Below are 27,997 nucleotides of genomic sequence, written 5' to 3' on the forward strand. Positions count from 1 at the left end.
GGGACAGGCAGCTGGCCTCTGCCTCCCAGGGCCAGGTGCAGTGTCAGTGGCCAGAGGTGGCCAGCCATAGGGAGCACACACACAAGACACAGCCAAGCCTCTGCGACAGGCCGCACTTTATTTGGAGCTTTCCACCTAAGCGGCTCCCAGCTGAGCCGCATGACATGTGCAAAAGTCCCCCCAGAAAGCTGGGCCTCGCAGTGTGTAAAAAAGGCCCCCCCGTGGGGCAGAGCTGTGCAATCATAAAAAAAAAAAAAAAGGAGAGAGAGAGATCAGTCCCCCAGGAAGCCTGGCTGGGATCGCAGTCACCTAGGGCCAGGCCCGGTGCCAAGGCTGCTGCTGCCGCCACCCCCGGGTCCATTTTCCCCTCCGACTGTGCTTTCTTTTCCAAGTCCTTACCACTCTGGGCTTGTGCCACCAGAGGGACTGGGCGCAGTCCTCAGTGGCAAGGAGGCCGGGCCGGCAGTGCAGTTTGAGGGTGTCACACACGCAGATACCCCCAAACATGTGCTCCCCCACTGGCCTCAGCCCCACCAGAAAACTCAGGGCTTCCCTGGCCCCCCAACCCCCAGTCCATCCTCATGTCACCTTTGAGGCAAGGGACACTGCCCTGAGACAGACGAGGCCCGTCAAGCCAGGGACCTGGCAGGAAGGGGGACAGGGCCACACCTTCCTCGCCCCAGGGCAGGTGGTTGTGGTGTCTGATTCTGCGCGTGTGCATCTGGGTGTGGCCCATTTGTGTGTGTGTGTGTGTGGGTGAGTGAGTGTGTTTGGCTGGAGGTGGGGGCCGAGGCTGGGGGAGGCACGTCTGGGATTCAGGGCACGTTGACTTTGAAGGGGCTTCCGGGGACACTTTCGTCGCCCCACTTGACAATGAGGATGTAGTCCCCTTTCTCCTTGACGGTGTAGGTGACGTTGTAGACCCGGTTCCCCACGTGCTTCACGTACACCTCCTCACAGGGGGTCTTGGGCCCGTGCACGCCCACCATCATCATGTTGGTGCCTGGAAGGGAGGTGGCAAGGGTCGGGCTCACGCTGCGCGCGGCCACCGGCCCCTTGTTCCCGCGCCCTCGCCCCCCGGGGGAGACCGCCCCCTCTCCCCGCAGCCTACCTGCTTTGCTGCAGTCCACGGTGAAGGAGTTCTTCTGGCCCACAAAGGCCTGGGACAGCCCGGGGCCCCGCGTCACCACCTTGCTGGCATCCGAGGAGAACTTGGGGATGGAGCTGTAGCTGGAGCCCCGGCTTGAGGACGACTTGGTCACAGTCTCCACCAGAACCGTGGAGGTCTCGTGAAGGCTGTGGCCTCCTGACAGCCGGGGACCTGAGGGCAGGGTGGCGTGGCCACGAGCCGGGTCAGAAGCCCGCCCTTCCCTGGACGGTGGGCCCTGTGCCGGCACCGACAGCCTCACGGTTGCCGCCTCGGCTACAGCAGCCCGTTCCAGCCGAGCCCGGCCTGCGGGCTCCAGGGCCAGCTGATCCCCAGGTCTGGGGCCTCTGATGCCTCCGCCCCCCACCCTCAGGCTTTGTCTGGGAACCCAGGTCCCAGGGTAGAGTCTTCTCTTAAAAAGAAACACATCCAACTAGTCCTTAATGCAGCTTCCAAAGGAGAACTGGTTAAATGTTTACTGATTATCTGTCTTTCTGGAACCCAGAAGTGTGGGAAGGAGGGCCGTTAAGAAAAATCTTGGGCAGCCGCCATAGGGGAGAGTCACCCTAGTGATGGACAGTGACAAAGAGGAAAGATTTGATTTTTTTTTTTTCTTGGGGGTATGCTTTTTAGGGCCACAACTGCGGCATACGAAAGTTCCCACACTAGGGGTCGAATTGGAGCCACAGCAACGTGGGATCCGAGCCATGTCTGCGACCCACACCACAGCTCACAGCAACGCTGGACCCTTAACCCACCAAGCGGTGCCTGGGATCAGACCCGCGTCCTCATGGATACTAGTCAGGTTCGTGACCCACGGAGCCCCAAGGAAAACTCCAGGATTTGATTTTTTTTTTTAAGTGAGCTCCATGAGTCCTTATGCAGAGTGTAGAGAACAGCGCCCTGTGTAAAGTCAGGCCTGCTTCGTTCTCGGTACCCCGAGTCTGCTGTTTGGGGCAGACTGGGACCCGGATGGGAATGGCCACTGGAGCCAGCCAGGATGGGCTGGGCTGGAGGGACCGCCTCCCACCCAGGACACTCACCTGTGACTTTGGCCTTGAAGGGGCTGCCCACAATGTGCTGGGGGCCACCATACTTGATGGCAATGAGGTAGTTGCCAGGAGCCATGGGAGTATAGGTAACCACGTGCCCCTCAGGACACTCCCGACAGTCTAGCTGCACCTTGGAGGGGCCGTCGATGGTGACAGATAAGGCCCCTGAGCCCGCATTCAAGGTGTTGACGATGAACTCGGATGACACTCCTGGGGACCAAAGGTAGCAAAAGTGTGGGCGGGCAGGGCTTGGGGTGCTCAGCTGGGATGGGCCTGGGCCCAGGCCTCGTCTCTCCTCTCCGGCCCCAGGCCCTCACCTGTAGTGCCTCCCTCGAGCCCAGGACCATACGCTGACACCAAGCCTGGGTCCCCAGCCTGGCTCTGCTCCCCGACGCGGATCTTGAAGGGACTGCCGGGGATGTGGGCACCGTTGAACTTGACATCGATGGAGTGGACGCCGTTCTCATGAGGGATGAAGCGGATGGTGTGCTTGTCTGGGGGCAGAGGTTGCGGGTGAGCCTCTGTCCTTCCCCCTCCCCTTCCCAGAAGGTCCTAGCGTGGCAGGGACAGGGCCACCTCACCACTGTCCAGCTCGGACACGTAGCACTCCTCCACGGCACCCGAGGGCGTGTGCACCCGGGCATCGATCACACCCCGAGCACCGTTCAGCTGCACCGCAAAGGACGCCGGCTGGTTCACCTTGAGCCCTGTCTCCTGCAGAGGCCATAGAGGGTGCTCAGACTCCTGGGAGGGTCTCGAGGGCTCCTCCCTGCAGCCCCGCACTGCTCTCACTGCACGTCCAGCCCAGAGGCTCCCTCCTCCCACCCCAGCCTGGTCCCTGCTGCTGCCAGGCCCAGCTCAGGAAGGTCCTCAACAAGACCGCTAAGAGATGAGGCCACCTGGCTGCGCTGGACATGGTGGAGATGAGATGATGTGCCCTGTCCTGGCTGAAGAGGTGAGACCCAGACACCATACGTAAAGCCAGCCCGATGGCAGAGAAGCCAGTGCTAGGACAGTGCTGTGTGGCCTGCGAGCACCCAGCTCCGGTGAGGAAAGGGGAGCGTGGCCTGGACTGGCCTGGAAGCGCTCGATGGGGGAGGTGGACCGATGGGGAGGGAGGCTCCTGGGGGGTGAGGACAAGCCGGGGGTGGGGGGCACAGAGCCCAGTTCTAGAGCAGCAGTAGCAGTGGAGGAGGAATGGCACTGGGGCTCCTGAAGCTAAGATTACCCTGAGGGGCAGCTGGAAGGGGGCATGGAGCCCCTGCTGCACGAACACTGGGAGAGAGGACATCTGTCTGTCTGGACCTTGCAAGGTCACTGCTAAGTCCCTGGCCACACGGGTCCACCCCCCTCTCCTGCCCATCTCTCAGGGTGGCAGAGGGGCCCCATCCCCAGGCACTCACCTGGAGGCTGGTGACAGTAAGACGGCGAGCATCATCCGAGAGGGAGGCCACGGGCACCACAAAGGGGCTGTCCGGGATGTGCTCATCATTGAACTTGATGGAGACCTCATAGTCACCTGGGGAGGGAAGGCCCGTCAGCAAGCCCCCAGGATGAGATGGCAGGGCAGAACCGCCTCCTCCCAGCAGAGGCCCCTGGGTCAGTGCTCAGCTCTGGAGAGAGAGGCACGTTCCCAGAGGGGTGGGGTGAAGGGAGACAGAGCAGAGAAAGCAGGGACCCAGGTGACGAATTAATGCGGTAGCCCCGCCTCCTGCCTGGGTGAACAGAAACCCAGTCTGGAAGGCGAGGCAGGCCCAGACCCAGTGTGGACACCCACCTGGTTCCTGGACGACATAGGAGACCCCGCAGGAGCCATCTTTGCGGTCCTCAAATGCAATCTCTGCCTTGCTGGGGCCCTCCACAGCAATAGACAGGCCCCCGGCACCAGCTTCTCGGGTCCAGATGCTGAACTCGGCTGGAGAAAGGGAAGCGGGACAGGGGCGGCTCTTCAGCACCCTCGCCCAGCCTGCCGGCTACCTTGCCCGCATCCCCTGTCCTGGCCCTTACCTGGCACACCGGCCACCCCTCGCTCTAGCCCTGTGCCTCCAGCCCGCACCTTGTGGGCACCACCTTCACCCAGTGGCCCCACGGTGAACTGAAAGGGGCTGCCTGGCACGTGCTGGCCGCGGTACTTGACGGTGACCGTGTGGGGCCCCATCTCCTGGGGCACGAAGCGCACGCTGTACGCGCTGTCCTCCCCCTCCACGATCTCCGCGGCCTCCGTCTTGCCTGAGGGGCTGGTCACCTGTGCGGTCATGTCCTGAGAGCTGGCCTCACCTGCAGGAGGTGGGGAGTGACGGGGGATGACGGGGGCTGCTCCTGACCTGGCCCTTCCCTCCCCTCCCTCCGCATAAACCCCTCTTCCCCTCAGACCAACAGCCTCCCCCTCCCCGTCCCAAGGGACAGAACACCCGACCTCCCTGTGAGGACCCCGGCCGGGCCCTGCTCACCCTCTTGCTGCCGAGTGATGCTGCCGAAAGAGCCCAGACGTTCCCGGCCCAGGAAGTCCCCGAAGACGGCGGGGAAGGGGTCTCCGCCAACCTGAGTGGACTCCTCCACCCGCACCTCGCGCTTGGTCTCCCCACCCCGCGTCTTGCTGATCTCCGTGCGCTCCGTACGGGTGTACGTGTGGCTGCTGCGGGTGAAGGTACGTGTCAGGCGCTCCTGGGCAGACACCATCTGGAACCAGTTCCCTGCGGGGCACAGGGAGTGGGAGGAGGGAAAGGAAGTGAGAAAGGAGCCTGCAGGACAGACACCGAGGGGCAGGCTCCCCGCCACCTCCAGGCCCTTGTGGGCGCCCACCTGGGATCTTGAGGTTGAGGTCGCAGGTGCTGCCGATGGTGGCGATGGAAGGCGCCTGCCTGCGCCGCGTGATGCTCTCCTTCATGCGGCCCTCCCCCGTCACCTTCACCGTGAAGGGGCTTCCTGTGGGGGGGGAGAGGGCCAGGCATCTCAGATGGCTCGTCTCCGGCCTCCGGCCCATCCCAGCCACGGCCCAGAGCCTTACCAGGTACGTGCTTGTCGGCAAACTTGATGTTGATGATGTAGGTGCCGGGTTCGGTGGGGCAGTAGGTGACTTTGCAGGTGCCATCCTCCATATCCTCACAGTTGATGTCCACCTTGCTTGGGCCTTCAATGCTCAGCCCCAGGCCCCCGTAGCCTAGCGGGAAATGGGGACACAGCGCCTTCAGCCCCACGGCTGTTCGGCTTTCCTCTCCTCAAACTGCAGGCTCCCTCCACCACAGGCACCCAAACTGTGTCATAACCACTGACACAAATGGCTCAGCAGGAGGAGAGGGTGAGCCAGGCATGACCCAGAGGGTCAGGGGTAGCGAGTCTGGAAGAGTCCCTGAGGCAGGCCTCTTGGGTCCAGGGAGCAAGGGGGAGACAGAAACTCGGGGACAGCTGAGCTGTCTCTTAAACGCACCTGCGTTCCGAGTGTCCACGATGAACTCCGCCACCTGGAACGTCTGTCCCTCGGACAGACCCTTGCCCCAGACCCGGACCTTGCTAGCGTCCCCAATCTCAGACGGCCCCACCAGGATCTTGAAGGGGCTGTTGGTGACGTGCTTGCCGCTCTTGCGCACGCTCACCACGTGCTCCCCAACCTCCTTGGGGGTGAAGGAGATACCTGGGGGGGAGGCAGGGGGATCAGACATGAATGGAGCCCTGGGGCTGGCAGCGACCCTTTCCAGCCCCCCTCCTCTCCCCAGGCCCCTCCCGTGGCCCCACACTCACCAATGTGCCGGTTGGGCAGGCGCTTCAGCAGGCAGGGCTCCTCGTTGCCCGAGGGGGCACGGATGCTGGCGGTCAGCTGGCTCAGGTCACTCTCAGTGATCTTCAGCGACACATCCGTGGACGTGCCCACATTCAGCTGTGATGTCCTCATTGAGTCATCACCTGGGAGAATTGAAGTGTCAGGCAGTGTGACTCCTGGCATCCGCTAGATGCCCCAGGCCTGAACGGGTTAAACTCCTGGTTCACACAAGCTTTAATCCTGACTTGCATGATTCTGAGGAACCAGCAAACTAGACCCTGACCCCTTATTCACTGTGTGGCTCTGATCAAGCAGCTTAGCCCCTCTCGCCTATTGGTTTCCTTATCTATCAAAAGGGATTATCAATATCCTGATTTAAGAAACTGAACAAGATGATGTATTTCAAAGCAAGGAGGCGCACATGGCTGGATGTTTCTCACGTGCTGTAGAGAAGAGGTCATTTATCCAAAAATGACCTCTTCCACCTCTAGGGGGCCCTACCCTAAGGCTCTGGTGACTTGACCATGCCAGGCTTGCCCATCTGTTGTGTGCTGGGGAGGCTGTTGCTGGCTGTGTGTGCCCACACGTCCACCCACCTGTGATCTTGGCCGTGAAGGGGCTCCCTGGGATGTGCTTGTCGTCAAAGCGCACAATGATGCTGTAGTCACCAGGTGCGGTGGGGAGGTAGGACACAGTGCAGGTGCCATCCTTGTTGTCCTTGCAGGTGATCTCCGCCTTGGATGGGCCTTCCACGGCCAGGGACAGCCCCCCTGGGGGTGGAGATGGGGCTGAGATCAGAGGTCCTGCCCCCACCCCTGCACTGGCTGACCACCTTCCCAGCCCTTGCCTGTAGCTCCCCTCACCTTCCCCAGCATCCTTGGTGACGATGGTGAAGGTGGCTGGCTTGTTGACCATGCCATGGCTCAGGCCTGGCCCGTAGGCACTGACATGGCGGCTGTTGATGGCATCCACGTAGAACTGCAGGGGGCTCCCTGTGTGGGGGGGGGGGGGGGAAGGGGTTGGGTCAGCAGTGAGCTTGGGACAGCGGCTGCCTGAGCTTATCTCGGCACCCCCTGCACCTTCCCATGGCCAGAGGGGCCTCCCAGCAGGATTCCAGCCTTCCCAGGACCTCAGATGGTATCTGTATAGAGCAGGTGCTCAATAAATAGTTGTTGAAAGAAGGCAGGCAAAGAGGAAGCCACAGTGGGCTCCTCCCAGCCCAACCCAGGCCAGCCGGGCCCCTGACTCACCAGGGATGTGGTTGCCGTCATACTTGATCCCCATCTGGTGCAGGCCTTTCTCGGTGGGCGCGTACCTCACCGTGATCGTGCCGTCTTTGTTGTCAGTGATGTTAGGCCGGGCGGTCTTCCCAGAGGGCATCCGTACCTCCCCTGCCAGGCAGACACAGTTACGTGGGAGACTCATTACTCCTACCTCAATCCCCTCACTGTCCTGGGCCCCCCCTCCTATGTGGTTCTGCCTCCACCTCAGAGGCCAGGCACCAGGAGACAACCTGGAGCATCAGGATGAACCCTGAGCTGGGACGCAAAGGGCTGAATTCCAGCTCTGCTCAACGTGCTGCGTGACCTTGCGTAGCTCACTTCCCCTCTCTGGCCCCTCTCTAGGGGAGCTAAGCCTGGACTCAGGTGGGCTCCCTCTGAGCCCTCAAGCCTCAGGGCCCCAGGACGGTACCTGTGAGCTCCCCTTTCTGCACAGTGAAGGGAATGACCAGGTTGAAGGGTCTCAGCATGGACTCCATCGACTCCACAGGTACCACTGGCTCCTCTGTGGCCTGCAGCAGGGGAGAGAGAACAGTCCTTGGCTGTGGAGCTTGGCCTGAGCCATGATTGACATCAGAGAAAGTGAGGAATGAACAAGATGGTTAATGGTGACATCAGAGGGCAGGAGAGGCGCGTCAGCTGCAAGAGAAGAGGTGCCATGCCCAACCTGGGGGGTCTGTCTGCCCAGCCTGACTCCCGCCTGCTCCCCGAGATGGCCCCCAAACCGTGCCCCAGCCCTGGCTACTAAAGAACAGAAGGAAGAAACGAAGGAAGAGGAGGAAGAGAGCGAGGCCTGGCCCAGGTGGGAGGTGGCAGTACCCAGTGTGTGGGGTAGGCGCTGGGCCGGTGCAGCTGCAGCACTTCAGAGGGCTCTTCCACGTGGGGCATGGGGTCACACGCCTGGGGGGCAAGGCACGGGAGAGCATGGGATGTGGCAGGCCAGCACACGCCAGCCCGAGGGACCGGGAGCTGACTCCACATGGCCCAGGGACCAGGAATCTCTGCTTGCCCGCGGGGGGCTTCACCATCCTGCAGGGCCACCTTGGGGAGGTGTATGGGGACAGCGAGCCTGAGGGTCAGAGAGGGACATGGCATGTTCCCCCAGAGAGAGCTGACCAACCACCAGAGGGGCCGGAGGCAGGGAGGTGCTCGCTCCCAGCCTGGGCGGCTGCTCGGTTCCCGAGCCCTCTGGGCCCGGAATCCATCAGACCTGGGCACAGGTTCGGGGGTTTCTTCCTGTGGCTGAAAGGGCCGGGCCCACCTTCCCGCCACCCCCGTCCCGCCGCGGAGCTTACCAGCACGTGGAAGGGGCTGTTGGGGATGTGCTCGCCTCCGAAGCGGATGGTGATGACGTATTTGCCCGGCTCGGGCGCCGTGTAGTAAATGTCAAAGGTCCCGTCGTGGTTCTCGACCACGTCCACGTCAAGCTCGGCCCCGTCGGGTGTGGACACCGTGCACGTCACCTTCCCCTTGCCGGCTGCCTTGGCGTCCACTGTGATCACCGTCTCTTCCCCAATCTGGATGCGGGGGCCCAGGCAGGCACCTGCCGCAGCACAGACGCGCCTGGTCAGGAGGCCGTCGGGTCTGTGCCCAGCCCCCCTCAGGTACCCACTGCCCCCGCCACCTCAGCCCACCGCCCAGAGGGAAGAGGAAGGCCACTCACCCAGGCCGTGGCCACCAATAGACACTGCGAAGAAAGAAGAGTGTGAGGCCATCTGCTCTCGGGCGGGGGGTGGGGAGGGTGCTGGGGGAGGGCAGGGGGAGGTGGGGGGAGAGCCCACCTGTGACGAGGCACTTGCTGGCGTCCCCCGTGGGCAGGGCGTGGATGCGGAAGGGCGAGTAGGGGATCTCATCGCCGCCGTACTTGATGGTGATGGTGTACCGGCCGCTCATGTCTGGCAGGTAGGACACGGTGTAGGTGCCATCCCCGTTGTCTCGGATGTTGGCCTTCTTGGGCTTACCCTCAGGATCCTGGGGGAGAAGCGGAGGTCAAGGCCTGCCTGTGCCCCGCCCCTGACCTGGGGGACCTGGGCAGTGCGTGGACTCACCAGGATCTGGACAGTGAGCAAGCCCTCGCCAGCGTCCCGGGCATCAATGGTGAACTCCACAGGCAGGCTGGCAGGGATGCCGGAGGCATTGAGGCCGGGGCCACTGGCCCGCACCTTGCTGGCATCATGGGCCGGAAGTACCTTGATCTTGAAGGGGCTGGAAGGGCGGAAGAGACGGACAGTTGGTTGAAGGTCAGGGGGAGGGTGGAGTCCCATCTCATTTGGGGCCTGGAGTCCTCCCCACTTCCTGAGCGGAGGAGGGAGGAGGGACCAGGTCACAGCCAGAGTCTCAGGGGAGGGCCACTCGGGTGTGCCCCTGACAAGGCCTGAGCATTCCTCCTCCATTAGCTGGGAAGATGCTATGGTTTGTTTCAAGGGGAGGGTGTAAGTCCCATTCCCACCTCTTTGTAGCTCTCTGATGCCTCTTCCTAAATTGCTAATTTAATGGCTACCTGGGGGCACAGCCCAGGCGGAGGAGAGCCCCTGGGGCCGTGCTGCCTCCAGGGTGGTGAAGACAGGCAGGGCCCCCCCCCTGCAGAGGAAGAGTGGGAGGGGGCAGCAGAGATCGGATGAGGTCAATTCAAGTGGGAGGGGTGCCCCCAGAGCGCAGCACAACACAGGAGCCGAAAGCCGGGCCTCACCTGCGTGGCACCTCCTGGTCGGCATACTTGACAGCTACCGTGTAGGGCCCATCAGTGGCCGGGGTGTAGTGGACAGTGTGGGTGCCATCTCCATTGTCACGCACCTCCACAGGCTCAGCCACTCCTGGACAAGGGGAGCAGGGTCAGCAGAGCCTCCTGGCACCCTGTCCCGCCTCCCTCCACCCTGCCCCAGACAGTCCATACCTGTGGGGCTGAGCACGGCCACCTGCAGGGGGGCCCGGCCGGCCTGGCTGCAGTCCACTGTGAAGGTCTGGGGTACCCGGGCTCTGACACCAGCTCCCAGCCCTGGGCCCGAGCACTTCACCTTCCCAGGGTCCACCACATCCTTCACCGGCACCCGGAAGGGGCTTCCTGCGAGGAGAAGGACATCTATCTGCCTGCCCGGGAGGGTCTCCCTGACACCGAGGAGCCAAGAGAAGGAGGCCTTCCCTGTGTTTGCAATGCCCCAGGGAGGCCAGGCCAAATGTTCAAGTGCTCAGGAAATTGGTAAGAAATCACAAACAAGGAGAAATAAACTGACTGCGGACCAAGGCCTTGGCAAACCCACTTATTTAGGACAGAGGCTGGAAAGAAGGCCTTCCTAAATTAATAAAATATTAAAAATGGAATATATTATAAAAGAAAATGCGTTTTTGGCAGCATGAAATTAGATGGGGGGGAGTTCAATTTCAGCAGTCCTGAGTTATGTAATATTAGTTAGGCATGACCCCCCTGGCTCCCGCCCTGCCCGAGCTGCTTGGCCCTGCAAGAGGGCAGGGTGGGGCCCTTGTTCTGCTGACACTGAGAGTGAGAGGGTGTGAGAGGTTGTCCTTGCCAAGCCAGCCACAGTGGCTTGGACTGTGTCTGAGTGATAGAACTCAAAGGGCCAGGATGCCAACACTGGGCCTCTGGGAATAAACGGTACCCACCACCCTGCCCCTTGACCATGACCACAGCACCCGTGCCTGCCAGCTCTGCTCCCTGCCTGCTGGCGGGGCTCGTGGCCATCCTGCTCTAGGGACAAGTCTCACATCCGACTTCCTTCCAGTCTCCGTCTCACTGGGCAGGCCTCCCGCTGCCTCCCCAGCCCCAGCCCCAGCCCCTCCGTGCACACCTGGGATGGGCCGGCCCCCGAAGGTGATGTTGACGTCGTAGTCTCCAGGGGTGAAGGGGATGTACTCCACCGTGCAGCTTCCGTCCTTGTTGTCCTTGCAGGACATCTTGGCTTCTGAGGGGCCCTCAATGGCCAGACCTAGGCCCCCGGTTCCAGCTCCCCTGCAAGATGACACCCTTTAGCAGCTACACCAGAACACAGCAAGTTGGGGGTGGGGGAGCCGCTGAATGGGGCTGGGGGCCCAGCTGAGAAGGGACCAGCTACAGGGGCTGGAACACGAGGGGAGGTCTGCTCCCTGGACGGGACGGGATGGAGCTCAGGCACACACAGAAGGATGAAGGGGGCCGACAGCATCAGAGTCAATCAAGATGAGGAAAGGGGGGTTACCTGGTTTCCACAGTGAAGCGGTTGGCCTTGTTAACCAAGCCACCCTCCAGGCCTGGCCCAAAGGCCCGGACGCGGGTGGGGTCACAGCCCTCCGTCACACCCACTCGGAAGGGGCTCTTGGGCACAGCTACGTCATCGTAGAGCACCTCCACCAAATGCACGCCTGGAAGGCAGCCCCGCGGTGCAAGTCAGGGTGTGCACGGCCCCCACCAGCCCACCACCCCGGGAAATGCCGGGATCAGAGCCCCGCCAGCCCCACTCAGCCCAGCCCCTCACCCTCTTCGTAGGCTGTGTACTGCACCCGGTAGGTGCCGTCCCCGTTGTCAGTCACGTAGGTGTCTGTCTTAGCGCCTGAGGGGTTGAGCACGCGCGCCGTCACGTGGTTGCCACCCGTGGCTGTTAGGGATCTTGCGTCCACAGTGAACTCGGTGGTCACCTCACGCAGGACACCTGGGCCCAGGAGATGAGCGCTCAGCATGGGCAGGGGGCGGCCTTCACCCAGCTGCCCGCCCTTGCCCTCCCTCCTCAGCTCCGAGGCCGCTCCTCCTCCCACCCCCCCCCCCGCCCCACCACCCCTCAGCACCTCCTCAGCCCTGCGAGCTCCAGGCCCTGCCCGCCTCACGCCCTTCATCATTCAGCGACTCCTCAGCCGGCTGCGGGCCCCTGGAGGGCAGGCCTGGGTCTTACCTCCCTCTGCACCCCCACCCCCATGCCCCGCTCAGGGTCTGGCACCCAGCAGATGGTAACTGGTGCTCACAGACCTCTGCAAACCATCTCTCTTTTTTTTTTTTCTTCTTTTTTTTTCTCTTTTCTAGGGCCATTCCCACGGCATATGGAGGTTCCCAGGCTAGGGGTCTAATTGGAGCTGTAGCCGCCGGCCTACGCCAGAGCCACAGCAACACAGGATCTGAGCCTCATGTGCGATCCACACCACAACTCACGGCAATGCTGGATCCTTAACCCACTAAGCGAGGCCAGGGATCGAACCCTCAACCTCATGGTTTCTGATCGGATTCATTAACCACTGAGCCACGACGGGAACTCCCTAAACCGTCTCCTTTTGAGGAAAGCTCAAGTTCAAAGCTTTCCCTCTCTACTACCGAGAGCAAGCTCCTGAGCCTTTCAGATCAGGGACCCCTTAAGTTGATGCATGTTGAGGATCTTCCCAGAAAAATGCCCGGGGGCAGATGCAATTTTGCCACAAGACCAGAGGCAAAGCTCCATGTCCTGTCCTTGGCTTTGATGCCTTCTCTGGGGTACCGGGGCCCTAAAGACGCCAGGGCTGCCCCAAAGCCCTCCCTTCCCCCATGCTGGCCCGCCGAGCCCTCAGGCCTGCTCTCCTCCCTCCCTGATTAGCGACAAGAACGGCTCCAGGCTCCTCTCTCTCACTCACCATGCGGCTCCACCCCGGGCCCCGAGACCTTGACGCCGCTGGTGTCGACAGCAGGCTGCACATGGACACGGGTGGGAAACTTGGGTACGGGGTGCCCGCCGTACTTGATGGTGATGGTGTAGGTGCCAGGGAAGGCGGGGCTGTAGGTGATGTGGTAGGTGCCGTCGGCATTGTTGTGGATCAGCACCTCGGCCTTGACCCCGGCGTCCGACAGGATCTCGATGGTCAGCTCAGCCTCGCCCGCCTCTGAGCAGTCCACAGTGAAGGTGGCTGCCTCGCCAGCCTTGCCTCGCTCCAGGCCCGGCCCGCTGGCCCGCACCTTGCTCGGGTCGAACACAGGCCGGATGGTAGCCTTGAAGGGAGAGCCGGGGATATGGGCTTCGGCGAACAGGATGTTGATGGTGTACTCGCCCGGCTCCGTGGGCAGGTAGCTGACAGCACACGAGCCATCACCGTTGTCCTGGCACTCGATCTTGGCCTCGCAGGGGCCCTCCACAGTCAGCCCCAGGCCTCCTGTGCCCGCCCCCTTGGTGTCGATGGAGAAGGGCGCTGGCGTGCCTACCAGCCCGCCCTTAAGGCCAGGGCCGTAAGCGCAAACCTAGAGGAAGGAGCAGGTGTGTGAAGTGACTGCACCTGGCCACGCCCACGCCCGCCTTCATGGCTCCCGAATCAGCTAAGCACTTGCAAGTGTAGCAGCTGCCACAGACCGAGTCCTTCTATCAACCCCACGTGAGGAAACGCAGGCAGAGAGACGAATTTGGCCCAGTTGATGGAGCTGGGATTGAAACCCAGGTCCCATCCAAGGACAGGCTCTTAATCACTAAGCTGTTTGGAAGGCAGGTCCTGAGGCTGGGGACAGCCTTGGCCCAGGTCCTCGGCTGTGCTCAGTCCACGACCTAAATCCCTCTGGCCTCTGCACCTACGACTTACCCGTCTTCCCCACAAGCCCCCAGCAGCCCCCACTTCCTCACCTTGGAGGGGTCGGGAGGCAGGACACCCTCCACGGCAAAGGGACTGCCAGGTACCGGGTGGCCGTCGTAGGTGATGTCCACCTTGTAGGGCCCCTCCTCGGGGGGCATGTAGCGCACAGCCTGCGCGTCAGCGCCACCCCCGGGTTCCAGCTTGCAGGGGATGGGTCGTCGGGAGGGAGAGGTCATCCGCACGTCCAGCTGGCCCTGACCACCAGCCCCTCGTGTGTTCACGGAGAACGCCTGTTCTTGCCCCACGGCCACCTCTGCGGAGAAGGCAAGGGACCCCGTGAGCAGAGACTCCAGCCCACTGTCCCCCTCACCTCCTCTCCATCCCAGGGCAGCTCTCGCCCTACTTACTGCTGTTGAGCCCTTGAACTTTGACTTTGCTGAGGTCCAGCGGGGGGGCCACATTCACCACAAAGGGGCTCTTGGGGACAGGGTCTCCACCATAGGTCACTGTCACTGCCATGTTGCCCTGTGGGGTACAACGGGAGGTTGGACCTGGTGGCTTAGACATGGCCTGGCAGCATGCCCATGGTCGACGTGGACCAGAGGCTCAGGGATCCACGGCAAGAAAGGATGGGATGCGGGAAAGGGGCCAAGATCCGGAAGTGGCCCTGTGAGACTGGAGGAGACCCAGGACCTTGGGCAGCCAGGGCAGGCGGGACATGGGAGGGGCGGGCACACCTGCTGCACGGCCGTGTACTTGACGGTGTAGGAGTAGTCATGGTTGTCGATGATCTCAAAGTCTCGCACAGCTTCGCCCTTGGCGGCCCCAGCAAAGTGCACGTCCAGCTTGGCCTTGCCGGCTCCCTTGGTCAGCACCGTGAAGTGAGTGGGCTTTCCAACCTCCACACCTGCGGAGCCCAGGCCGAGTCGGTGGTGAGGGACTGGCGGCCACCCAGCCCCACCCCCAACCCAGCCCCATCCCTGCCCAGACACCGACCTGTGCGGTTCAGCCCAGGACCCTCAGCCTTGACCTTGCTGGCATCATGGGATGGGTCCACCTTGATATGGAAGGGGCTGGCCGGGATCTCCTGGAGGAAGAAAAGCCTTGGTCAGGGAGGACATGGGCAGTCTCCGAAAGAGTCCCCTTTGTTTCCTCTGAGACATGCCGCCTGCACACAGGAGATACTCAGTGGCTGCGGAATTGTCCCCAAACGACAGCCTTGCAAGCTGCCGGCTGAGACTTGGCGAAGGTGCAGCCGCCCGTGACAACCCAAAGCCAAGCATAGAGTACCTGGTTGGCAAACAGCACCATGATGGTGTAGCGGCCAGCCCCTGGGGGTGTGTACTTGACTGTGAAGGTGTCATTGTCATTCTTGATGATGTCAAAGTCGATATCAGCCTCTGCGGGGCCCACTACGCCAGGGGCGCACTTGATACCAATGCTCACGTCGCCTGGGGAGAGGCAGGCAGGAGGCCCTGAGTGGGAGGCTCAACAGCCTCCTGCAGGGACCAGCCCCCGCTTCAGCTCAGCCAGGAAGCAGGCGGAGGGAGCCCTCCTGCCCAGCCCCTCCCTGTGCACCTTGCCCCGCCTCGCTGCAGTCCACCGTGAAGTAGGTGGGTTCATTAGCCTTGAGGCCCGTCTTCTCCACGCCTGGACCGTACACCTTCACCCGCTCGGGATGACTGCCCTCTCCCACGTTCACCTGTGGGGGGGAATCCATGCTCAGCCCAGCGCCCCTCCCGCTAAGCCCACCCCCTTCCCCAGCACAACTGGGTCCCAGCCCTCACAGGACCAGTCTTAGGCCTCTTCCCGGGGTCCTCGGGGTGGGCAGTGATGCCCAGGCCCTGGGACAGCCAACATCTCCCATGTGGGGCTTCGCCCTCCCTCTGGGGCCCTTGGCAGTGGGCACGGGGGAGGGCACAGAAGACGCACCCGGAAGGGGCTCTTAGGCACATTGACGCCTCCCCAGGAGATGATGATGGTGTGCTTAATGGGCTTGGTGGGCACGTAGGAGCAGCGGAAGGTGCCGTCGCCGTTGGGGATGACCTTGATGTCGATGGGGCAGCCGTCAGCGTCCTATGGGCATCAACCAAAGCACGTTTTAGAGTGCTCCCCCCTCCTCTGCCCACCCGCGCCCTCTGCTGGCTGTGGGCCCTCCTGCTCACCCAGCCCCCGGCACACACACAGGCCCGGCCCCTGCCAGGCCAGAGCCAAGGGCCACACGGGTGTCCAGGAGACCAAGTTCTAGGCTACCTGTGTGGCCTGATCACCCAGCCTAGGTCTCTGAAATATGTTGTCAGGGGAGAAGCTCAGCTAAATCAATGTTCCTCAAATTGAACCATGAACCTGGTAAAGAAGACTCATTCTCTTGGACCCAAGAATATATTCATTAAGCTCTAGGAGTCAGTGGACACTATTTTGAGAAACTCACTTGAGAAGCTAAGGTCTTACTGAAATCATCTTTTAATGGCAAATTACCAATACAAAAAATTATTTTTGGTAAAATATGTTTTTAAGATTATCATTCATAAGAGAAAGCCAAACTTTCAATTTTCCATAGTTCTTAAGGGTCCACAAGACTCAGTCCTGTGATGCCCGGAGGCCCCTTTCCTAACCCGCCCCACCTTCCTAGGGCCCCAGCAGTGAGGGGCAGCGAGATCAAGCAACATCCCACCTGGGCATAAAGCTTCAGGTCTCCCTTGCCAGCTGCACGGGCATCAATGGTGAACTCGGCAGGCTTGTCCACGATGCAGCCAGTGGGCTCCAGGCCGGGCCCAAAGGCCTTCACCTGTGCAGGGGCAAGAGCAGAGCGCTGGGTTGGGGGCTGGAGGAGGCTGCATTCACCCCATCCCAGGCCCGTGTGCTGGAGCTGGGACCCCACCTTGTCCGGGAAGCAGTCGGGTGGCGCTGGCTGGATGTGGGCAATGAAGGGCGAGTCGCGGATGTCCTCGTCATCGCAGATGACGTGCACGGCGTACTCTCCGGGCTCTGTGGGCCAGTACCGCACATCACAGGAGCCATCGCCCTTGTCGTCACACTCGATCTTGGCCTGGGAAGGCCCCTCAATGGAGAAGCCTAGGTGCAAGATGGGGAGGGTCGGATGGCAACTCGAACCCCCAGGCATGCTCCCCATCACTGTCCCAGCATCGCCAGCCTGGTCATCCCCAGGTCCCATCTCCCTGGCTCACCTCAACGCTCACCAGCATTCCTGCCTCCTGTCGTCCCCCAGTCACTCCACAGGGTCCCTCTATCACACCACGCCCCAGCATTCCCACCTGCTGCCAGCCAGCCACTTACCCAGGGTCCCCACCTCCGTGCCAATGGCCTCCACCACGAAGTCGGCCGACTTGCCCACCTGCCCGGTTTCCAAACCGGGACCCCAGGCCCGCACCTTCTGCATTCCTGCCTCGGGGCTCACCTGTACCTCAAAGGGGCTGGGCAGACAGGGAGCTAGTGTCAATGCCACAAGGTGCCCCCACCAGAGGTACCCCTCTCCACTTCCCTCGAGTGCCAGGCAGCCCACCCCCTCCTCCTGCCCTATGAGGGCCCAGATAGGAAGGCACGGGGGTTGCCTGGGGCTTACCTGCGGGGGATGGCATAGCCGCCCCACGTGATGGTCACCACGTACTTGCCAGGCACCACGGGGTAGTACTCACACTCGAACACACCATCCCCAGCGTCGCGCACCTTCACCGGCTCCTCTGTGCCCTCTGAGGAGATGCGGAAAGTGGAGGGATCACTGGTCTGAGAGTGCCAGCAACTCAATCCCCATGAGGAGGCTTGAGACCCAGGCCCAGCCCGCGGGCAGTGCTGTCAGGCAGTGTGGAAACTCCAGGCGGGGACCCTGTGTCCTCCTTGTGCACAGCAGCCCGGTGGCATTCACCGGGAGAGGACCGTTCCCCGCGTGCAGACGGGGAGAAGAGGCAGAAATAACACAAGGTGGCTGAAGTCCCAGCATCTCTTCGGAGCCCCCGCCGGAGAGCATGGTGCGGGCAGTCCCTGCCCTCAGAGCGTCAGAACCACTGGCCATATTTCCTCCCTGCACCCCTACCCCCCCAGCACCAGCCCTAGGCCCTGGCACTCACTCGGTCCCTTGACGGTGACCTTGAGCTCTCCGCTGCCAGCACCCTTGGTGAACACCTTGAAGTCAGCCACCTCTTTGACGCGCACGCCCTTGGGCTGCAAGCCCCGCCCAGAGGCGCGGCAGGCATTGGGGTTACAGGCTGGGAGGGAGAGAAGAGGGGGGAGGTTGGGGGTGCTGAGGGGCCCTAGACAGAGCCTCGGCCCCTCCGTCCTCATCCCCCGTGTCATTGCACAATCCTCCTGACCCCCCGCAGGCACAGGCCATGGACTCATGCAAGCCTTCCCCGTGCTCCCTGGTGTCTCTGACACAACGAGGGCTGTCGGGAGCCAGGCTGGGCAGGCAGCCTGCCTCAGCGCCCCCGGCCCCCCTCATCAGGCTGGTTACAAGAAACCCTTCCCAATGGGCTCCTCGTCTGGGACAAAGGCAGGGCGGAGCCTGGACGGAGAGTGGAGCAAAGAGACAAGGAAGAGCGCTTCACTGTCCGCCAAGGCCTTCCACCTAGAGCCATCTGAGCCCTCTCAGAGCCGCCGGAGCAGCTTTAGGAACTAAATCATGCCACAAAACACGCCGCAACACTGTGGAACAAGAGATATTCATAGAACAAGAAGCCTGCTGCAGATCACAGGCAATGCATGGACGTCAGCCTGCCACAGAACACTGCCAGTGGCAAGGAACCCAGACTTTGCTACTGAACACAGGCCAAAAACAGTGATCTCAGGCTGCCACGGAACACATAAAATGGCATAGAGCCCACAAGGTGCCACCAAACAGGCAGCAGCATATAATCCAGGCCTGCCACAGAACACAGACAATGGCACGGAACCTGGGTACTGCCATGGAACACAGGCGATGGCACAGAACCTGGGTACTGCCACAGAACAGGCAATGACACGGAACCCGGAGCCTGCCACGGAACACAGGCGATGGCACAGAACCGAGATCTTTGTCACAGACTCCATCAGGCAAGTGGCAAATAAACTAGATGTGCCACAGAACATAGGCAAAGGCATGGAACCTGGGGCCTGTCACAGAATGCCACGGAAGGGGGCGATTCCACACCGCTTGGGCCATGCCACACAGCACAGGTGAGGCCAGTCAGCTATGGCCATGCCCGGCCCCGCCTCCGCTGGAGTGTACTAACGTGGCACCACTCTCTTGGCCTGGTGGACGATGGGCACGGAGGGGGCGAGCGGCGGCAAGGGCTCTGAGTGGCAGAGAGAGAATCGAGTGGAGAGTCACCACCTGAGGGCCTGGGGTACAGGCGCTTCCTATACACAGCCCCCCCCATGAGGCTCTGTCACCTCCCCCCCAGCCCTTCCACGGTGGCACTGTCTGGTATCCTTCACGGTAGCCTCCTGACCCTCCTTGGGGGCAGAGGATGGAGAGCCGACCTCGAGAGCCCCAGCCCTTGGCTCTTCCTTCTGCGCATTTTAAGCCCTAAGAGGGCTCCCTACCCACCCCTGGATTTAGTGCCTCATTTCCCACATAAATCCTCAGCCTTGGAATTTGGTGGCAATGCTGTGTCCTGGCCTTGGCCCGGGGGATCATGGGAATGGGGGAAGGGTCTTTACCTTCTGCCACGTGGACGGGGAAAGGGCTGCGGGTGATGGGGGCGCCAGCGAAGGCCACATGCACTGTGTGGGGCCCCTCCATCACAGGCCTGTATGTGCAACGGAACGTGCTGTCGCCCTTGTCCTCCAGGGCCACCTCCACTGTGTCCCGCCGGCCCTGCGGGTCCACGATCACCACGGCAACATCACCAGTGCCGGCCCCTGTCATGACAACCGCCATCAGCCCCCATTCAGGACACGCGCAGCTGCTCAGGGCTCCCTCCCCCCAAGACCACTGCCTCCAGCGGGGACCCTGCCCCAGCCCCCTCTGCAGAACACCCAGGCACAGTTGGGGGCGAGGTCGGGGGGGTGTCAGGGGCTTGTTCTCACCCGCAGTGTAGATGTCAAAGTAGGTGGGTTTGTTGGCCACGTTGCCCACAGGCTCTAGGCCAGGACCACGGGCTGACACCTTGTTGGCATCCCCCAGCGCCATGCCCACGTTCACCTCAAAGGGGCTGCGTTCGATGTTCTGGCCAGCAAAGAGCACGGTCACCTGGGGGTCAAGGGCCAAAGGTTAGCTTCTAGAGGAGAGCGGCGGCGAGAGGGGGTGGAGGGGCAGGGCAGAGCCAAGGAGGGTGGGAGATGGGTGCGGTGCAAGCTGAGAGAGGGGTCTGCTCCACCAGAGCCAAGGATGTGAGCAGAACCAAGAGGGTGGGGCGGAGCGGGGGTGGGGTCCTGGAGAGAGATACCTTGTGCAAGCCCGCGACCTTGGGCACGTAGGAGACAGCGTAGGTGCGGTCCTTGTCGTTGTTGGGAACCACCTTGGCCTATTGGGAAGGGAAAGGACTGGCACTCAACAGTGGCTGCGGCCTCTCCTGACCCACAGCTCCTGCTTCGGGGGGCCTCCCCCGTCTCGGGCACAGTGGGTGGCTCTGGCAGCCATCTCCAGGCCATTCCAGCTGCGGGCCTATGGCCTCTGTCTCACCCCCTGCGAATCCCTCCTGTGCCCAGTGGCCTCTCCAAACCTCCTCGGTGTGGCCCTCGGGATCCTCGATGTAGACCAGCACCTCGCCCACGCCGGCATCCACGGTCTGCACGGTGAAGTGCGCCGGCTGTAGCACGGTGTTGCCCTGGGGCTCGATGCCTGCGGGGCAGAGGCAGAGCGCTTAGGGAGGTCCAGCCTGGCCTGTGCCCGCTGCCCGGGGAGGGCTGGCAGGGCTCAGCACATACCAGGCCCGTAGGCGATGGCCTTCTTGGGGTTCAGCTGCTTGGAGCGAACAGGGGCACCGGGTTTGAGTTTGGCCTTGGGGAACTGGGACAGGTAGGTCATGACAGAGTGCTCATCCACATTGGGGTCCACAATCTCCTCGGGCGCGATCACCTGTGCAGAGACAGACGGAGTTCCAGGGGGCCCACCTTCCCCTGCAAGCCCGGTTCTCGCCCACATCCTGACCAGGTATCCTCGGAGACCCAACTCCACGCTTGGCCCGCTGGCACCTGGACGCTCCCGCCACCCTGTCCGCCTGCCAGTGTACCTGGGGCACCCCGAGCCAGTCGTCTGCCTGCTGCATGGCCTCCCGGGCGTTCTCCACAGGCTGGTTGGGGTCCCAGGCCTCCCAGTCGGGGCAGAGGCCTGGTGGGATGGCGGAGGGAGGTGATGATTAGGGGGAAGCAGTCAGCCAGGATGCAGAGCACCTGCTCATCCAACTCCCTCGCCAGCTGTGGGCTCCCCCTCCGTCCCACGCAGCTCTAGGCCGCTGACCGGCCAGGTTCCTCTGACCCCCGACGTTACAGCCCCTCAGCTGGGATGCCCATTGCTGCTTAGAGGCCCAGCAGCCCTCCCTAGCACCAACAATGAGGCCTTTCTGCCGCGGCTGACGCGGCCTGGCACCAGCCCTGCCAGCCGGCCTCCTGCCTGGCCAGGCCCCGGCACAGACCCCCAGCGCCGAACTCCAAACTCCAGTGGGGGCACCCCTCACAGGCCTCTCCCGCCTCGGGCGGGCAGTCCCTGCCCCACACACCCGCTGACCCCGCTCCTTGAAAGTCTCACCGCTGCCCTGAAGCCCTAGATCCCCAAGCACCTCCCCCAGCAGCTTTAGAGCATTAGCCTCTCTCCTGCCTAATTACCCACTTGGGGAAACAGAGGCAATGAAGGGCCTGTTGAGAGAGGATAGGTTCTTCTCCCTGGTTACCCAGGAATGCTGAGGCAGCCGCAAGTCACCCTTGGGAAGGGGTGCAAGGGGTGAGGGGGTGCCTGGTCCAAGCCAGAGCTGCAGGAGGAGGGCGATGCTCGCTGGCGGGGAGGGGGCCAGCTCACAGGCCGGAATCCATGACTGGCCAGAACAGCTGAGCTCACTGCTGGCAGCCCCACCAGCTGAGGGCAATGGCTCAGCAGCTGGGAATGCTTCCCAGGCGGCCGGTGCCCCCGCCTCCCACCCCCTGCTCCCCGGCTGACCCCTAGGGGACATGGCTCCCCAGAGGCCAGCCTAGACGAGGAGACTTATCTTTTCAGGAGGCGTCACCCACACCTATCTTTCCAGAGGACAGAAAGGGAGCTGTGCCCGGGACACGGCTCTAGCCTGTGATGCCTGGGCCCTGAGCTGCCCCCACCTGACCAGGCCAGGGCCTCCATGGAGCGAGGGCAGGGCTCGATCGCCTGCCACAGAGCGGTATCACACCAGCCTCAGCCCACATCATCCTGGGCTTCAACCCTTTCTCAAAACTGTCCCAGGGTCTCCGTCCTGGGTCTAAGTCCTGGCCTTCCTTCTGTAAGTGCCATCACATTAGCTTTCTCCCGGCTGAGGGGACGTGGCACCCATGCAGCAAAGTGGGAAATTCATGGTGCAGGGAGTCAAGGTCCTGGGCTCTGGTTCGGTCCTGCCACAGATAAGCTGTGTGATCCTGGACAAGCCACTGGCCTTCTCTGGCCCTCAGTGTCCTTGTCTGTAATACCTAATCCCGCCACTGAGGGATCTGGCAACGCATCCGGAAGGACCTCACTCCAGCCGTGCTTCTCAGCTGGAGCAGGGCTCCTGATCCCCCAGCCCTGAGACCTTCATTCTGACAGATGGAAGCCTGGGCGTCACCAGCTTATCTCAGCCCTCCTTCTGGGCTCAGGGGTCCGCCGTGTGCCGCAGGCCCACTCACCAGGGGCGCAGTTGTCCACCAGGGCGCCCAGAGCTTTGCCGTCCTGCCAGTCACGGTTGAAGTTGGTGATGGGCAGCTGGGGCACCTTGTTCTGGATCCAGCCGAGCAGCCTCTGCTTGGGCGTCTGCTTGCGAGCATCCTCGTCGTCCTCATCCTCCCACATGGGCATGGAGATGGAGTAGTGCAGGATCAGGGTCCAGATCAGGCCCAGGATCAGCTTCAGGTTCCCATCCACGATGGCCTTGCTGTCTGCAGAGCGAGGGGACAAGCTGGGCTCAGAAGGGCCCCACCCTCTGCCGCCCAGACTTTCTTCGGGCACAGCGCCCTCCCTCCCCTGCCCAGCTCCAGAGGCTGCTGCTCCAGCGCTGGGGTCAGGCCTCCTCCTTCTGGAACTTACCCCTTCTCTGCCAACCAAAATCCCTCCCTCCTGCGAGGCTCAGCCCCAGAGGCCCGGGTTGATGATTCTTCCTCTCCCTTTAGGATGAGGCTCCTTCCCAGGAGTTCCCGTCATGGTGCAGTGGAAACGAATCCGACTAAGAACCATGAGGTTGAGGGTTCGAACCCGGGCCTTGCTCAGTGGGTTAAGGATCCGGCGTTGCTGTGGCTGTGGTGTAGGCCGGCAGCTATAGCTCCGCTTGGACCCCCAGCCTGGGAACCTCCATATGCCGAGAGTGCGGCCCTAAAAAGAAAAAAAAAAGAATGAAGCTGCTTCCCAAAGTGTCCCTACGGCAGCGGCGGCAGCAGCAGCGGTGGCGGCTACTTTCACCTCTACCACGGTGCTTGGGGGGCCCCCTATGGGCTACAGACATGGGTGCAGTTGTGCAAGATGGTGGGCCACTCGGGGACAGACACTTTTCACTGTTTCCTTTCTTTTTTAAACAGTTTCACTGAGGGATGCCTGATGTACAACGATCTGGATATAGGAGAAAGTATTACTGGATAACTTTTCACGGTATGTTTATACTGACAAAGCCAACACCACAGATCAAGACAAGTCAACACAGCCACCCTTCCGCAAACTTTCCTTTCCTTCGTGATCCGTCAGTCCTGCCCTTCCCCGGCCGCCCTTCCCGGGCATCAGCGGATCTGCTCTTGGTCACTATAGATTAGTCTGCATTTTCTAGAGTTTCATATGAATAGAATCATACAGTCTTCTTTTAATTGGTCTGGCTTCTTTCCTTCACTGTAATTTATCTCTCTATACCCGGAGCTTAGGACGCAGTAGAATCTCACTAAATACTGGTTGAATGAATGAATTTTTTAAAACCTGAAGTTGGAGAGGAGCAGCACCAACTTGGTTCCAGCCAAATTCTACTCTGAATGCTATAAAAAGGCTTTTGGCACGAAGGTCTGGGTGGAGGAAGAGGGTGCCGGGCACATTCCGTTAAGGCTAAAAAGTCCGTGTTCTTAAGTGATAGGGGACAGTGAGATTTCGCAAGAGCCCGGGGAATGTTACCCATGTGGACTCAAGTCTCAGGAGCTGACATTCTCGACCCATCCCCTCCTTTAAGGAATACTATGGACCAGAATTTGAACCCCAAGACTGGGGGGGCCTAGTTCCCTTTAAGAGCCAGAGAGAAACATCCAGGGGCCGAGGGTGGCCTGGAGTGTAGAGGCTTGGGAACCAGCTTACTTGTCAAGGACTGTACAGGCCTGAAAGCCATTAGCTTCCCTGAGCTAATGAGGTTGGGAGGGGGCAGAAGACAAGCCTTGTTTACTAGCGTTGCCGGGGAGATGGGAAAGGGTGGGGCTGGAGGTAGCCCTTACACATCTTTTCCTGACCTCCTCCTCTAGAGCTTGGAGGATGACCTTAGGAGGGTGAAGGCCTGGGGAACCCCAGCACTGCCCCCCCCCACCTGCCCCCAGGACGTTATCTCAGCCTCTCTGGCCCGGGGCTCTGGTCCCCTTGGCTCCCCCACCCTTTCACTGATTCATCTTTCCTTCCCCAGCAGCTCCCCAGGCCCGCCCCTCTCCCCCTGGCTCCACTGCAGCACAATGGTTTGGCAGCGTGCAGATTCCATGACACACTCACTCCCAGCCTCCTGGTGCTTTAGCACTTTCTCTCTCAAACACACACACACACACACACACACACACACACACACACACACACACAGAGGCCTAGGACACTTTCACAGTCTTGACACCCAGAGCCTCACAGCCTCTCACAACCCAGCCTCCAAAGCTGGTGCTTGTACACCCAGAAGTGCTTTTTGCAAACTGAAGCCAGATCCCTGGAAGGGAGGCCTTGAGGCTGCTGGGGTTGGGGAATGGGTGGTGGTGGGGTGTTGTTTGGGGTGGGGGGACTCATTCATATTTGCATCAGGGAGAAGCTTCTCCCCAGCAACGGGCCCTGGGCCAGACAGCAAGTGGTCCAGGTCGGCAGGAGAGGGGTGGGTCTAGCGTCCCCCTCTGGGAGCAGTGACCTTCCTCTCTCTCCGCCCCCTCGGAGGCCAGGCGGAGGGGGAGCGCTCTGTACAAGCCAGGCTTCCTCCTTCGGACCCCACTGGGGATACCACCAAAGGGGTGGGAGGAGCCAGTCCCTGAGGCCACCCCAGGCTTTGAGTGGAGGGGGAGGAGAGAGGGCCCAGGGAGGGAGGTGCCGGGACAGCTGCTGCCCCCTCCAGCCCCTCCCTTGGCGCTTGCTTGGCTCACGGAGAAGGAATAGCAACTGGGGAACAGCTGCGGGACAGAGCCGCCTCACAGGCCTCTTTGTTCGGAGGGGCCGAGGGGGTGGCGGGGGTAAGAAGGGCACTCGGCTCCTTCAACCCAGGCTGAGTACCCCTACCTCCTTCAGGGGCGCTGCTCAGCTACCCGCTCCCACCCTGCGCCTAGAAAAGGAAGTGGGGGATCTTTTTGACCTCCTCCCAGGTGCCCAGATAGCCAATTTCAGTCCTGACATGATGCCCAGGAGGCCCCACGCCAACCCCTTCCCACCCCCAGGCCAGAAGGAACTAGAGGAAGCAGGATGCCTGCCTGGTGGGGAACCCGCTACATCTCCCCGGGGTTGGGCAGCCCCTGCCGGCTGTGCCCCTTCCCCTCCAGCCTCAGCCTCAGGTCTAGCAGCTGAATTGCTGACAGCTTATCTCATCGGTGGCGGAGGGAATGAGCCACTTGGCCCAAATGGGGCCGGTTCCCCTACCCCTCTGCAGGAAGGGGAATGGAGGGTTCCCTCCCGCCCCCCAAACCAACTTTTGCTTCTTCCCCCTCTATTCTGAGCCGGCCTCTCCACACACAGTTGAGCCAAGGGGGCCGGAGCCAGGCACCGCCGTGGGGGAGGGGCGAGGTGTGCTCAGGAAGGATGAGGCCTGGAGAGGGGCCGAGCGCCCCCACAGCGGTGAGGGGAGGGCAAGGCTGAGCCATTTCCTATAAAGTCCTGGTGAGGCCCCAGGCTGTCCCCCTGAGACCCCACCTGGGACAATCAGTCCAGTCGGTCAAATTCCAGCTGCTGGGGGATGGCCGCCCCCTGGCCTGACTCCTCTCTGACCCCTGCCCCCCCCACCACAGAAGCTCTCAAGCAGCCCTCAGCTCTAATACATATACCAGGACCCCCTCCCCCACCCCCTGTCCTCAGGCTTGTCCTTCTGGAAAGCTCAGAGACATCTGCTGTGTCACGGAGGCAGGGCTATTTCCAGGCCAGTGAGGGTGGGGTGGGGGGGGCAGAATTGGGGCAGGAGGGGGTAAGGCCTAGAGAGGGGGCCGGACAGGGCAAAGGGCCCCAGACTGACCTCAGCTGCTAATTCAGGCGGCCCAGAGATGCCCTGAGGGGGCTGGGGTGTGGACAGACCTTCAATTATCTAAATAAGTCTCTGGGGTAGCCTGGGGGGTATCAGACCCCCTGTGAATCTCCCTTCCTGGTGCCTGGGGGTGCACCCCGCCAAGGGGCCCTTTCCTGCAAATCAAGGCAAGGCTCTGGAGAGCTCACCACAGGAGGAGGGGGTTCGCTAGGCCCCCAGCTTGCGAGGATGACTGCAGGGCCTGCCCCTCTCTTCTCAGAGCCCACCCTTGGCTCCCCACTCCCAACGCTGGAGTGCCTCCCCACCCCCACCCAGCAGTGACACACCTTCCAAATCTGGTTACACTCAAAGACTTCCTCCCTTCTCCAGGCCTTCCCTCCCACCCCTCAGCCCAGACTATTAGCCGCAGCCAATCAGGGGCTAGGGGGTGGGTTGGGGCCGGGCGTGGACGGGAGGGAGCCCCTTCCCCGGCTGGTTGGAGCCGGTGGAGGACAGGCAGGGGTTAAGGATCCCCGCGGTCGCTCAGAGCCTTTTTAGGTTTCCGAGGCTGGGCCCTGCCCGCCCAGGCCCCTGCGCCCGAACCCAGCTGCCGAGCACATGCCTGCGGGGGGCCCGGGCCCCGCGCCCGCCCGGCCCCCAGCTCTCCCTCTGAGCGCTGAGATCGGGCAGCGCTCGGGACCTGTCTTCAGCCGCTCCTCCGCGGTGGAGGTGCTAGGAGACTGAGAAGCCATTTGCTTTGTTTGGGGGGAGGTGCCCCCGGGAATCCGTGTTGGTCCCTGGCCCTGTCCTCTCAAGCCTGGCCTGGGTTGCGGAGGGCAGGAAAGGGGACGATGAGTGGAGGCGGGTCGCTGGGAGCGTGCGAGGGAGGCTGAAGCTGGAGGACTCAGAACAGTCGGGTCTGGACTCCCCTGGGCCCCCTCGGGATGCCAGCCGTCCAGAGAGGGATGTGAGGGCCGGGCCCGGCGCGCCTGTGTCGGCGGGCGGGAGAGCCGAGCCAGGGTCCCCTCCCGGAGCCGGGGCGCTCCCCGCCCTGTCTCGGCTCTCCGCGCGCCCACCCGGCACCTGCGTCCCCTGGCCCCACCGGCCAGCCCCTCCTCGGGGTATGTCCCCCTCCCTGCCCGCACTGACCGATGGACACGAGCTTGATATGCTCGCGCTCGAGGAACTCGAGGGCCACGGACACGTTCTCCAGCTTCATCTGGCGGAAGTTGGGGCGCGGGTGAAACTTGCGGTACATGCGCTTCTGGCTGAGCACCTCGAGCAGCGCGATGAGGCGCAGCCCGTCGCTGAGGTCTCGCTGCAGGTCGGTCAGGCGCTTGCCCACGCACTTGAGGTGCTCATTGCACCAGCGAGTGAACGTGTTCTGCTGGATCTTCTTCCACGGCGCGTCCTCGGCCAGGTCCTTCTCTGTAGAGGGCATGTCGTCCACCTCGTCGCCCAGGCCGAGGCCCGCGGCCTCGGAGTAACCGCTGTTGTTCATCATTCCGGCGCCGGCTGGGGCGGGGGCTGCGCTGCCGGCTGGGGTCTGGCTGGGGGCGGCGGGCTGGGCTCGGGCTGGAGGCGCTGTCGGGGCGCGATCGCGGGACTCGCGGCTCTGCGCTGCGCGGTGCGCTGCTCTCAACTTCTCTCGCGCCTCTGGCTGGCGGGACTCGGCGGGCCTCCTCGGCTCCTCGGCCGCGGGCGCTCTCTCGGTCTCTCTCCCTCCGGGGGCGGAGCGGTGCTCGGGAAGTGCGGGCTGG

The 27,997-nt window shown here is 62.2% G+C and overlaps 1 protein-coding gene and 1 long non-coding RNA gene across 5 annotated transcripts; one reads left to right on the plus strand and one right to left on the minus strand.

Annotated features, from left to right (window-relative positions):
- Positions 1 to 101: 101 nt before the first annotated feature.
- Positions 102 to 27,990, minus strand: FLNC (filamin C). Of its 4 annotated transcripts, XM_021078950.2 has the most exons (49): positions 27,387 to 27,990; positions 22,522 to 22,770; positions 20,910 to 21,007; positions 20,605 to 20,755; positions 20,400 to 20,518; positions 20,124 to 20,201; positions 19,765 to 19,927; positions 19,396 to 19,596; positions 18,966 to 19,028; positions 17,826 to 17,963; positions 17,324 to 17,450; positions 17,038 to 17,174; positions 16,622 to 16,815; positions 16,415 to 16,528; positions 15,673 to 15,816; positions 15,319 to 15,442; positions 15,031 to 15,191; positions 14,737 to 14,827; positions 14,478 to 14,647; positions 14,148 to 14,265; positions 13,791 to 14,053; positions 12,820 to 13,417; positions 11,703 to 11,876; positions 11,427 to 11,589; positions 11,040 to 11,200; positions 10,130 to 10,297; positions 9,926 to 10,049; positions 9,285 to 9,441; positions 9,018 to 9,207; positions 8,900 to 8,923; positions 8,532 to 8,779; positions 8,056 to 8,136; positions 7,649 to 7,748; positions 7,207 to 7,347; positions 6,820 to 6,948; positions 6,553 to 6,726; positions 5,938 to 6,099; positions 5,627 to 5,830; positions 5,207 to 5,359; positions 5,002 to 5,124; positions 4,650 to 4,892; positions 4,207 to 4,476; positions 3,977 to 4,114; positions 3,603 to 3,718; positions 2,781 to 2,913; positions 2,517 to 2,693; positions 2,191 to 2,409; positions 1,112 to 1,321; positions 102 to 1,003 (listed from the first exon to the last, which is right to left on the minus strand). In XM_021078950.2, the coding sequence occupies exons 1-49, from the start codon at positions 27,739 to 27,741 to the stop codon at positions 816 to 818; spliced, it is 8,226 nt and encodes a 2,741-aa protein (XP_020934609.1). In that variant the 5' UTR covers positions 27,742 to 27,990; the 3' UTR covers positions 102 to 815. The 4 variants fall into 4 exon arrangements, with proteins under 4 accessions (XP_020934609.1, XP_003134747.1, XP_005657826.1 ...); XM_003134699.5 differs by lacking the exon at positions 18,966 to 19,028; XM_005657769.4 differs by lacking the exon at positions 8,056 to 8,136.
- LOC110257581 (uncharacterized) lies at positions 2,509 to 10,571 on the plus strand. The gene is made up of 2 exons (XR_014833966.1): positions 2,509 to 3,245; positions 4,571 to 10,571. It is a non-coding gene; the product is annotated as an uncharacterized LOC110257581 (long non-coding RNA).
- Positions 27,991 to 27,997: the final 7 nt, after the last annotated feature.

The sequence above is a fragment of the Sus scrofa genome, chromosome 18 (assembly GCF_054392235.1).
Source record: "Sus scrofa isolate SSC_HxYL_T2T_F1_AM1 chromosome 18, Sscrofa_HxYL_maternal_Yorkshire_Landrace_v2.0, whole genome shotgun sequence".
Taxonomy (NCBI): domain Eukaryota; kingdom Metazoa; phylum Chordata; class Mammalia; order Artiodactyla; family Suidae; genus Sus; species Sus scrofa.

Bases quoted from the DNA above. Each gene is read 5' to 3' on its own strand.
- FLNC (XM_021078950.2), bottom strand. From the start codon at position 27,741: ATGATGAACAACAGCGGTTACTCCGAGGCCGCGGGCCTCGGCCTGGGC. The intron at 10,298-11,039 runs GTGTGCACGGAG...TTCTCCTCGCAG, and splicing joins CGGGGGCCGGCCCATCCCAG to GAAGCCCCTTCCGGGTGCCG. The intron at 1,004-1,111 runs GTAGGCTGCGGG...CCTCCCTTCCAG, and splicing joins CGTGGACTGCAGCAAAGCAG to GCACCAACATGATGATGGTG.